Raw genomic sequence first — 13,141 nt, 5'->3', positions numbered from 1 at the left:
CACTACATGTCTTTTAAACCTAAATGAAACGTTCAACAACAGATATTTCAGCACAATGAACGTTTTTGCGCTGAGTAATAATTGTCTGTGTTCCGTCTGTCTGACGCGCGTGCACGCGCCTGCCGCCACGGCGCTCATTTAAAACAGATATTAACCAAAGGCTATAGAATAAAAAGGGTCTTTGTTTAAACTTAACACAGACTGTCAGAGCGGACTTTTATACAAAAACGAAAATGTTCTAATGAGTTTGTGACAGATAAGGATATATGACTGTAAAACGCATTTGTCAAACCGTCTGACACAGGGCAAGCCAATTACGCTATTAGCGTAAAGCTTAAAATAAAGAATTCTCAAGATTTGGGCATCTTGAATCACGTAACTATCCCGCAGCATCTCCATCACTATTTGTAAATGTATTTTGTCCATAGAAATGCGTTATTCAGTGCTGTAATTTGACGCGACCGGCTTAAGTTGTAACGTTACCTGCACTGTGTGCGGACCCGACTATTCGATTATGAGAATCGCTGTCGATTATTTGCATTATCGATAATAATCGATTTTATCGATTAGCTGTTGCAGCCCTACTACAGATCTTTCAATATGTAAACACTGGTCTCCAAAAGTGTTGGTAGCAAGAGAGCAATCATGAAATGATTAAACAGGAAACTTTGCAAAGGTACATAAATGAGGGATTTATTTTTGAATAAGATTCAAGAGATGGTTCTCTATTTACAATCAAGAAGGAGAACATGTCAGGTTAGTTCTGTGCAAGATCTGACTATGAGCATATGACACCACGTTCACGACTGGCCTGGTTTAGGCCTCATCTTGACCTATATACAATGAAAATGTGGGTCCAACAGGTTATAGATACTCAAAAAATGCTACACAAGATGAAGCATTTTGCTGCCTGGTTTCAATAAAATCAACAGCACAGCAAGATGGTTCAGGAACTCTGCACCTCTTGTAGATTTGGCATCTCACCGGATCTGAAAAAGCAATGCAGAATTTTATGTAAACATGCTATGGATCCAAACAAAGAATTTTTGAACCCCAGTAGACAGATTCATTGCCATTATTTTTTTGTACTCTGCCAACATCTTGTTTTCATTTGTCACAAACATTTTAAGCTAGCCCTGAAACACATCGGTTTTTGGTTTAGGTTAGGACCTTGTTGGAGCATGTCACGATTACACAAGTCAAGCTCACAAAGCTTCTTTCATATGGTTCTACTAGTGAACATAAGGAAGAACTTTGGAGACTTGTGTTTTTAAATCCAGACACATGACAATTTCAGTGTCAAGACAGGTCAGGGGCCGGATTCACAAACATCTTCTTAAGAAATAAATTAAGAAATTTCTTAAGATAAATTCTAAAAAGTTCGTAAGAATGTTCTTAAGAGCAATTCTTGAAAATTTCTTAAGAAGTTCTTAAATATGCTTTTAAGAACATCTTAATTTTTTTTCTTAAGAAGAAAATGATACCTCAATCTGAGTGAATGCATGGCTGAAGACGCATTTATAAACTCGCACTTCAAAGATTGTCTTTTTTGAGGTTTCTGCAGATCATCCTAATAATCATAATAAGCGCGCACACTATTTTCATCACAACCTTGGTTGGCACTCGACTTTTAATGCACCGTGTTTTTGAACAGTTACTTTTAAAGGGTCTGTCTTAAACTTCAGCGATTTGTTTGATTATTTGTTGTGCTGTTTTTGTGCCTTCATCCAAATGAACACTTCCGGTGTGTGTGCTCTGCTATGCAAAAGCGTCCTACGCATTTATGTGAGCAAAATATGGCCAAAGATTATGTCGTATTTATAGACTAAATAAAAAAAATGTTTAATTAAACCTCCCAATCCGACTCGTTTTTGTAGAGTTGCTACTGAGTTTTGACATCAGCAAAAAGTAGGGTCATAGGCTAATCATGAGCAATCATAGTTTACATTATCAAACATCTCTGTCACTTCAGAGAACTCCTGCTCATCTCTAATAGTCCTAATATGTATTATATGTAGCTACTAGTGTTGCAATGCTTAAATTTAACAATTCATTTGAAATAACCCAATACATTTATTAAATAATTCTTACTGTTTGGGATTTAAGACAAGTCTCAGGCTATCCTAAACTTAAGAAGTTATTTACAGTGGTTTTTAAGAACATTCTTTAAAGTGCCCCTATTATGCCTTTTCAAATATGATATTTCATGTAGTGTGTCATGTAGCTGTATGTGAACATAAACTATCTGCAAAGTTGTGACGCCGACAGTGCACTATAAATAAAGTTTTTGTCTAACAAAAAAAAGAGTCGGCTCACATTCGCCTAAACGAGTCGTCAGCAATTCGAATCTTTTTTCTGTAACGGCCACACGTCACGAGCTACACATTTGCGTAATGTCCGCCCACATTCAATTTCGCGAACAACTTGCCCGCCCACAAACAGTAGGCCTACCATTTTCACGTGGATTACATCATGTTAAGAAGACGCCCTGCGCTGTGAGAGTGAATTTGTTTTATATGCCCTTCCGAAAGATGAAACTATCAAGAATGAGTGGTTAACATTAATTTTTTCAACACCTCAGCAGTCCAATGCCAATCTTGTGTTGTGTTCGCGTCATTTTACTGATGACTGCTTTTCCAATCCTGTTGAGTAACGTTACAACGCGAGATTCACCAAACGCTTGGTTTTAAAAAATGGATCAGTGCCCAGTTTATTTGTACCGGCTTGCTCCTCTGAACTTCTACCTGTAAGTATGATTAATAATTGTATTTTCTAGCGATCGTTCAAAATACGTCTTTGTGTACGTTATGGTGTGTAACAACCCCGCACATGTCTTGGTAACCGGCTAACTTGTGTTTCTGTAGTTCTGTTGTTCAGCTGTGAGTGCAATGTAGTCTAAAAAGTCTTGTGATTGATGCAGCTTGACTGTCTGTCTGCCTTATTAGTTTAAGTAATGATAATGATAAACGATGGCTTAACGCAGTGTTATGGATTGTACAGTGTTGAAGTTCACAACGTAGAGATGTGTCCGGTTCGCTTCCAAAAGCAAATTGCAAGCACTTTCCACAGTTAACATATGACACCCACTGAGAAACGTCCTGCTCCGGTCGTGCTTGCAAAACAGTTTCTTGTCGATGTGACACTTCAACAGTTTCATCGTCAGACTCCGGCTCGAATTGATAGGGTAAAATCGAGGCTATCTTTTCTATGCATTAACAGGTCTCCACAGCTGTCATTCAGTTATGCCAATGGGCGTTTCGTTTTGCGCTGTAGCGGTAGACCAATCCAAAAGGACTGCACCATCTGACCAATCACAGCAGTGAGGGCTCACTGAAAGGAGGGGTTTAGAGAGACTGATTCTTCGAACTGCTTCAAACGAGTCGTTTACGAATCATTTAGAAACGGGGTAAAAATAAATCTAATTTTGGAGAAAACTAAAGTGTTTTTTGAACTTGCATACATGTAAACCTGTTTTAAGAGACTATTACAACAATATTAACTACCTTTAAAATGGCATAATAGGGGCACTTTAAGAATTCGAAATTTCTTAATTTTGGTCATAAGAACAATCTTATGTAAAAAGAATATTCTTAAGACGAATTTTTCTAACTTCTTTCTTATGTTAAAAAATAAGAAGAAAATGGCAGTTAAGAAGAAATTTCTTCTTAAGAATGTTTCATGAATCTGGCCCCAGGTCTTTAATGCAACTGCAGAAAAACAACAATAACTGCCCTGAAGATACTCACTGTGTATTTGTCCCATTTCTTTTCGGGATCGTAAGGCTCCCAGCGGCTGGCAGGAAAGATGTGTTTGTTTTTCTCATACCAGCTCCTCAGCACTACTTTTCCCGCATGAGACTAGACAACCGAAAAGATGCAAAGAGCTTTAAATTCACCTGAGGCACACTGTGTTTACAAGTTCTCATGTTGAAACAATGAGGAACAACATGTTGATGATTGTGCAAGTTTTGAGTCATCAATCAAATTTTTGAAAGACTTGATCAAGAGTCTTGTTTAATGCATCTACAACATATCCTGGAGCACAAATGCTAATTTGCTACAATAATTTGTAATTGTAATTCCACATTCACTTGCCCCAAAACATCAAATAAGAAACATGTCTGTTCATGTCAATGTGGGTGGTTGTGATCGAAAATATCCAAAATATCCTCATAGTCAAAAATCGCCTTACCTCATCTTTCTCAACTGTGGCGTCGTTCACCAGCCGAATGTCATCATGCACATCAAAATTGAAAAGAGGCCCTGAGGAAAACCAAGAAAGATTCAATTCAGTGCCACAAGCAGAAATACAACAAAAACAACAACAACAAAAAAAACAAAGAAGGCAAATTTTAGATCTGAGTTGAGCCTGTCAAACTAAATGTGGTGGATAAAGTAGGAACTTACCACTTTTGCCTCTTGCTTTTGTCACAATGAAATCATAGAAACTGTGATGCTGCAGAAAAAAGCAGGTTTTAGTCACTCAATGTGTTTTGAAAGGACAAAAGAACTATAATTTGTGATTTACTACCACCTGTCTTTGTAAATGCCTACTAAAATGCCAATGAAAAGAAAGTGTGTTGTAAAATATGTTGTTTATGTAGTAAAATGTGCATGTGTTTGTCACAAAACCTGACAAAAGCTTTGCACACTGTAAACAATGACGTATATTTCAATGCTTCAGGAAAAAAAATAAAAAAACATTTGATCCCCTGCTGATTTTGTACGTTCTCCCACTCACAAAAAAAAGATTAGTCTATAATTTTGCACCTGCATGGTCCCTCTGCTCAAGAAAAAGCACATGTACAGACCCGTCTCAAGTTTGCCAATGAACATCTGAATGATTCAGAGGAGAACTGGGGGGAAAATCAAGCTCTTTGGCATCAACTCAACTCACCATGTTTGGAGGAAGAGGAATGCTGCCTATGAACCCCAAGAACAACATCCCCACAGTCAAAACATGCTTTGGAAGTGTTTTTCTGCTAAGCGGACAGGACAACTGCACCGCATCAAAGGGATGATGAACGGAGCCACGTAGCGTCAAATCTTGGGTAAGAACCTACTTCCCTCAGCCAGGGCATTGAAAATGGTTCATGGATGGGTATTCCAGCATGACATTGACTCAAAACACACAGCCAAGGCAACAAAGGAGTGGCTCAAAAAGAAGCACATTAAGGTCCTGGAGTGGCCTAGGCAGTCTCCAAAACTTAATTCCAGAAAAATCTGTGGAGGAAGCTGAAGGTTCGATTTGCTAAGCATCAGCTTCAAAACCTTAATGACTTGGAGAGGATCTGCAAAGAGGAGTGGGACAAAATCCCTCCTGAAATGTGTGCAAACCTGGTGGCCAACTACAAGAAACATCTGACCTCTGTGATTACCAACAAGGGTTTGCTAGGTCATGTCATGCAAAGGGGTCAAATACTTATTTCACTCGTTAAAATGCTAAATCAATTAACAAGGGTTTGCTAGGTCATGTCATGCAAAGGGGTCAAATACTTATTTCACTCGTTAAAATGCTAAATCAATTTATAATTTTTTTGAAATCTCACTGTTCCAATAAATCTACCATTACAATTATAGACTGATCATTTCTTTGTCAGTGGACAAACGTACAAAATCAGCAGGGGATCAAATATTTTTTTCCCTCACTGTAGAAGATTTAGAAGAATTAAGATTTACGCAAGATTTGAATGAAGTTTAGATTCTTTAAAAGCATTAGTTTTGTTGTGGAAACTTTACTCACATGTGGGATTATCAGATCCTCTTTAATGTACATTAGATGCTCCACTCCTGCTGATCTAATGGTCACAAACAGACTTTGATATTACATCATAGTACAATAAAAAGCACAAAAACATCTACAACATAAGCCGTCATTGCTTAAAGAGTGTCTGGAATTTGTATATAATGTTCATTCAACACCAGTTACATGACACTAATAGCACTCTTGTAAATTGTGCTTTCTACATGCATTTGAAATTCAAAGAAACAAAGGCTATTATCACTGATATTCTGAAGAAACCCAGAACTAACACATTTTTGTAAACTGTCCTATATTTAAAATAAATAATATTCAAGAATTTGTAGTTAAAATGTAGGGCTGGGCGATTAATCGAAAAGTAATCGAAATCGACATTCAGAACCTATAATCGATCAAATTTTTCCCAGGTCAATTATTTCAATTACTTTCCCTTAAAAACACTACTGCGTGTGGAGTCACGTGACCCCGCTCCGTTACGTTGCGTTATTCCGCCGACATGTCGATGGAGAGCTTAAACAGTATTTATACAGTAAAAAGTATTTACAGGATATACAAGAGTAATTTTATTTAGAAGAGATACTGCTTATTTTCTACTTTTAATATTTATTATTATTTTATAAATAATTTATTTTGTTTCCAAAAGTGCAAGTTATTTATTTTCACTAATTTAAGAAAAATGTGACTTTTCATTTTAAGCAATGTGTGCTTTAATTTCAGTTGTTCAACACTGATGTTCAATAAATAATCATAGATAGTAGATAGTGTGTGTGCACCCTTCATTCAGAAATCTCTCACTTGTAATATGTGCGCATATTTACTGTACAAAACTTGACAGTGAACTATGAGGGCAAAAAAATAAATATTATTTAAATATAATTAAATATAATTTTATTAATGAATAAAATAATCGTTCATTAATCGTAATCAGGTTAAAATGTTCAATTAATCGAGATTTAGATTTTAGGCCAAATCGCCCAGCCCTATTAAAATGTATTTGTATTTTTATTGTTTTAAGAAAATGGCTGATTGTTTTACTAGACCAGGCCCTTATTCATTGGCTGGGATCAAACCTTTAAACCATTGGCCACCATAAAAGTTCCACTATATGGTGAAAAATATCCTGAAATGTTTTCCTCATAAAACTTAATTTCTTTGTGACTGAAGAAAGAAAGACATAAACATCTTGGATGACTGAGTAAATTATCAGGAATTTTTTATTATGGAAGTGAACTTCTCTTTTAAACACTTTGAAGCAATTTTACACTCCTGAGTACTAAATTTAGTGTTTTAATAGCAGGAGGCAATGAATGCGTTTACCTCAGCTCACTGAAGTCTTTTCTCAAAACTTCCAGGGCCCTTTGGAGAAACTGCTGAATTGTGTTGCCTTTCTTCATCTACACAAACACACAAAGTACATTTTTACAAAGCAGAACATGCATTAGAATATGCTTGTCCAATTTGCAATTATGTGACATAGTAGCAACAATGTAACACATTTTGGGTTTGGCAGAATGTTTTCTTAAATGTGACCCTGGACCACAAAACCAGTCTTAAGTAATACTGGTTTATTTGTAGCAATAGCCAAATACATTGTATCGGCCAAAATATAGATTTTTCTTGTCAAAAATCATTAGGATATTAAGTAAAACCATGTTCCATGAAAATATTTAATACATTTCCTACTGTAAATATGTCAAAACTTCATGTTTGGCTAGTAATATACATTGCTAAGAACTTAATATGAACAACTTTAAAGGCAATTTTCTCAGTGTTTTGATTTCTTTGCACCTACAGATTCCAGATTTTCAAATAGTTGTATCTTAGCCAAATATTGTCCTATGCTAACAAACCATACATCAATGGAAAGCTTATTTATTAATGATGTATAAATCTCAATTTCAAACAACTTGACCCTTATGAATGGTCCAGGTCCAGGGTCACAAATTGAAAAAATTGAAATTTACCTTGACAGTTTTTCGATGTCCTGAGCCATCCCAGTAGCTGAAAGTGATTTCAATTTCTTCACCTAAAAAGAGCAGAAGAACCGGCTTGTAGTAACAAAGATACGTAAAAATAACCATTTGCTGCTTTTGGCTGGTGGCTGGATGAGGATTTATGAGCTACTTTATAACTAAACAAGCCATAATTAAACTAAGAATAAGTCTATAGATTTATTAATTATTGGTTAAACAAAAGACAATTTCCATAACAGCACGTTTTGGTCTTCATATCTTACTTTTGATCTTCTCCTGTTTTCTTTCCCACTCCTGCCTGAGTTCCTCTCTTAAACGATTTTCTTCTTCCTGAAATACATTTTATGCACAGTTACACAACAAAAAAATCTTATTCACAAGCTTTATGCTAAGTTTTTCAAAATTCAACTTTATTTCTCAAATGCTTACTACATGCAACTTTTTCCAATTTATAGCTCACCAATATTTTGTCATGGACAACAAGCAACAAAACTTGTGGGGGCTTTAAACTGAAAACTCTTAAAATGTCTTAAAAACAGTTTTACTTTTGAGGCAGTTGATAAATTTATTCTGAAGATAAAACACATTTATATAAATACACACACACACACACACACACACACAAAGTGATCAAAACTGACAAGCTCATCAAATTATCTCTTCACTAAACCACCTTATACACATTAGAGGATGGATACCCGAGCCAAGCCCGACGGAACCCGACGGGCCGGGCCGGGTTCGGACAGATATTTAGAAAGGATACTCGGGTTCGGGTCAGGCTCGGTCACATCAGCGCGATAGTGCGCCTGTGTTATAACGGCACTTTTTGCCCCGTGTGCACTGATGCGCTCATCTGTTGACATTTCCGAACGCTTTCCTACAGTTGCTTAATTAAAGCGGGCTTTCCACACAAAAAAGTGCATGTGTCATTAGTATGAGAAAAAAAAAGATTTTAACTGTGTCGGGCTGGGATCGGGCTCGGACATAAATATCTTAATGCCTGTCGGGCTCGGGTCGGGTTCGGTTACTGCTCTGTCGGACACGGGCCGGGCTCGGACAGAAAAATGCGGCCCGATCCGCACTCTAATACACATAGGTCTTATACCCACAGTACAAATGCAATCAAAAGCTTTGTGGAAAATCTTGATATTCACCACACCTTTTTGGAAACTGCCTGGAAATGAGTCAAAGAACACAATCACATCACCAAAACTATAATTCTTGTGGCAGTTGACAGTGGTACGCAGCTTGTGATGAAGCTTAGATTTATGTCTAGATGTGTGAAATGATCTCTCTGCAAAAACAGCATAGTTTTTTTGATGTATAGGGTTCATGTTAAATCAACAGTCTTGTGAAACTTCATTCAGATCCCTAAAAAAGGCCTTTGGGTCAATCACTCCACACTCTTTGACACGGAAAATAAATGCACATGTGCTTTTTTTTTTTTCTCTAATCCTTTTGTCAAATATAAATAAGGCTATACATGTGTTAACAGGGCCTCAAGAATAGTATATTTACCTCTCTGTCCCTGTCTGGCAGGAAACTGGTGTCCACATCTGGGTTTTTCCCTAGTTTTTTCTTCTTTACAGGTAAGCCTGTTAAACACAATTTGTTTTTGTGTTAAAAAAATAAAATAAAGAAATTTTAATAAAGAAAAAGGACTTAATAATAAGCGCTTCCTTCATCATGGTCTTTTTCTGACATTTTATAATTTATAACATCTTATGGATGTGTTTTTGTTTTTTTGCTGTTGCAACACATTTGTTGTGTTTGTATATTTTGTTTAAAATTGTACTTATTTTGCTTTGTATAAGTGTGCTGATATTGCCATAGATTAACTTAAAAAAGCACTTACATAATGGCTGCACAACTTTTAAAATACATTTTCAAATTTTTGTTGTGCTGATTTTAGGGTAAACTAAGCAGAACACATTCAAACATGGTGTGAGACCATGGATCTCTGCACTTATTGATAGCTTATTGAAACATTTATTAGAAAGAGTGCCAGTATTGTAGACATTTGTAAAACCGCAAAGTAAATTGCCATACATATCTCCTCCTCAAATTCCTCTTCCTCCTCTTCTTCCTCTCCATCATCCGGATTGAAGGACAAACTGGCAATCTTCCTTTTCTGCTCTTCCTTTCTTTTCTTCTCCTTCTGTTTTTCCAGCTTCCTACAAAAACAGACCAAATGTGAAGCTTTGAGACAAAGGAAAAAGCAGAATGCCAGCAGGATTTAATGCAGTGACCTGACTTAAAATTTATCTAGGCAGGGCTGAGGCTGAGAATTAAATACAAAGTTCTACAGCTTATGAAGACCAGCAGTGGAGTGGGTCTTTCAGATTGTGAATCTAAAACTACCTGAGACATATCTAGAGGAAAACAGACAACTGGATAAACATAGAGAAAAGACTCTGTCAACTCTAACTTCACTACACTTTGTAGAAAACCACAGTGACAATTTTTCAATAGGTAATTGTACTTCAAAAATACGGAAATATGGAAAATGTGTTTTTTTCTCGTACTTCTGCTTTGAGTAGAAATCAAGTGTTAAAACTATGGACTTACCTTTATAAATCAATCAATTAGCAATTACCAATTATCACAGTTTAAGCAAAAAGCAAAGTTAAAATAAATAAAAACGTCTTACATCTGCAGCTCTTTTGACTGCTCCTTCTTGGCAAGTTGTTTCTCTCGTTCTTTCACCAGAGCTTCCTGCTTTGCTTTCATGTCATTCAGAGTCACCAGACCTGCAGACAACAACAACATCCTTCCCTTATGAAGTGATTTAACATGGGGTTAATTTGGCTATTTTTTCACAGTCATCTCAAGAACAAAAATTTTCCCAATTTACCCTACAAATGAAAGCATTAGGTCACTCATTACTTACTCATTACCCTCTTGTCACTCTAAACCCGTAAGACCTTTGTTCATCTTCGGAACACAAATTCTGATATTTTTGATGAAATTTGAGAGCTTTCTGACCCTCCATAAACAGCAATGGTCCTACCACATTCAAGGTCTAGAAAGGTGCAAAGAACATCGACAAAATTGTCCATGTGACATCAGTGGTTCAACCTTAATTTTACGAAGCTATGCCCATTTTACGAGCAGAACAAAGCACTTGCATGTGTCGTGGTACTCTCTGTATTCTCATAGCTTCATAAAATTATGACTGAACCACTGATGTCACATGGACTATTTTAATGATGTCCTTTAACGTTGACCCTTGCTATCTACGGAGGATCAGAGAGCTCTCAGATTGCATAAAAATATCTTAATTTGTGTTCTAAAGATGAACAAAGGTCTTATGGGTTTGGACATGAGGGTAAGTAATTATTCACAGAATTTTAATTTTTTGGTAAACTAACCCTTTAAGCCTATTGGCTTAAAATAATTTTAAAGAAGGTTGTGGATTATGACTAGGGTTGCCAAATTCAGATGAGACGTGTAATAAAATGAAAGCGTTTTGCAGTGTTACGACAATCTAATGATTAATGACAGATCTAGTCATAACAGCATCTAACTCTTTCTGATCAACTACAAGCAGCCTCACTGAGATAAAACCCACTACAGAAGCATATCAGAATCGTAAGAAGTCATAGCATTTCTAATATTCACTCACCAACAGTGCTGGACTTGAGTTCTTGCTCCACAGCATCATAATGAGCAGAGAACTTTTTGTCAATGTTGGACTTCACCATGTTGTCCTGGATAGGAAAAGGTTAAGGTTAGTTAGGAGGGATGTTGTACATAAAGTATAAGCTGTTTAGAGTGACTTAGGTTGTATATGAAAATTGTTGTAATAATACTTTATAACAGCATTTAAATCATCATAATCATTACAGATCAGTAGTTGACATACAGTAGCCTAAAATATAAAAAAATGTATCATTTTAAGATGGCTAAAAAGAGACATTTGAAATGTGTCTTGAGAGTAAAAACTGTATTATTTAATGAATTATTATTTAAATATTTTGATATGATATACATCATATGGTTATCATAAGTTACTTATGCATACATTACTTGGGGCCACCATATATATATATATATAAATAAAAAATAAAAAGTAAATAAAGAGTATATCTGTGAGCGCATACACTACCAGTCAAGATTTTTAATGTTTTCCAAATAAGCCTCTTCTGCTCACCAAGTCTGCATTTATTTGATCCAAAATACGGCAAAAACAGTAAAATTTTGAAATATTTTTACTATTTAAAATAACTGAATATATTTTAAAATGTAATTTAAATTTAATTTATTCCTGTCATTTTTTTAGGATTCTTTGATGAACAGAAAGACCCAAAGGTGGGTAAGAAATTAATACTTTTATTTATTAAGCAAGAATGCTTTTAATTGATCAAAAGTGATAATAAAGACATTTTTAATGTTACAAAAGGTTTCTATTTCAGATTAATGCTGTTCTTCTGAACGTTTTATTCATAAATGAAACCTAAAAATATATACACTCGGCTGTTTTCAACATAATAATAACAGAATGGGCAAGAGAAATAACAATCATGTTCTGGGTTAAACAATATATACTTTGCCATATAATGGTATTGCACTTTTGAGGGAAAACATTCGCTTATTTATAGCAGGAATGTAGTCAGAACAGGCTGAATAGCCAGCGTGTTTATATGTTGTGGTTGTGTTTGTTATTGTGGCTCACTTGCCTCTGCTATCTTCTGTTTGAGCTGCTCGAGCTGTTCTCGCTCTCTTTCTCTCTTCTTCATGAGCTGCATCGCTCTCCCCGCTTCACTTGCCGCTCCTTTATACTGCGCCATTGCAGCTCTTTTACAAGATGTTTAGAAAAAGAAACAAAAACACTTACAAACCGTAAAATAACGTCTGAATTCAGTCAATAAACAAACGAGAAACTTCTCGACTGACGCAGTCGATTGTGGGTAATTCACCACAGCACTTCTTCCGGTTGATGAGCGAAATAACTGCATTCCAAAGTAAAAGTCCCCAGTTGCTTGCCTAAAACATTAACGGATAATAAAATACATTTAATATCAATCAGTTTCTTCTTCTTCTTCTTCTTCTTCTTCTTCTTCTTCTTCTTCTTATTATTATTATTATTATTAGTAGTAGTAGTAGTAGTAGTAGTATTTTTATTTTATTTTATTATTTATGTATGCTTGCTAACAATTATAGTTGCATTTTTTATGGTTGTATGATTATGGCATTTTAAATATATCTCTATTTTAATGTGCATATCGCTCAAAAAAGAGCGAGAGCTATATTTCTGGAAGTCTAATATGTTATTCGTTTTTATTAGTATTTTATACAATTCAATTATTAAATTATTATTAGTGGTAGTAGTAGCAGTATTTATTTATTTTTTGCTACTGCTTACAGTTATAGGTGCCTTTTTGGTTGTATGAATATGGTATTTTAAA

General features: G+C 35.5%; 1 protein-coding gene across 1 annotated transcript; it reads right to left on the bottom strand.

The window, feature by feature from the left end:
- Positions 1-650: 650 nt before the first annotated feature.
- fam50a (family with sequence similarity 50 member A) lies at positions 651-12,651 on the bottom strand. The gene is made up of 13 exons (XM_073823450.1): positions 12,413-12,651; positions 11,359-11,443; positions 10,384-10,483; positions 9,783-9,907; positions 9,252-9,328; positions 7,997-8,063; positions 7,725-7,786; positions 7,078-7,154; positions 5,743-5,797; positions 4,407-4,455; positions 4,192-4,262; positions 3,747-3,857; positions 651-989 (listed from the first exon to the last, which is right to left on the bottom strand). The coding sequence occupies exons 1-13, from the start codon at positions 12,521-12,523 to the stop codon at positions 981-983; spliced, it is 999 nt and encodes a 332-aa protein (XP_073679551.1). The 5' UTR covers positions 12,524-12,651; the 3' UTR covers positions 651-980.
- Positions 12,652-13,141: the final 490 nt, after the last annotated feature.

The sequence above is a fragment of the Garra rufa genome, chromosome 18 (assembly GCF_049309525.1).
Source record: "Garra rufa chromosome 18, GarRuf1.0, whole genome shotgun sequence".
NCBI lineage: Eukaryota > Metazoa > Chordata > Actinopteri > Cypriniformes > Cyprinidae > Garra > Garra rufa.
This window is presented reverse-complemented; position numbering and strand designations above follow the sequence as displayed.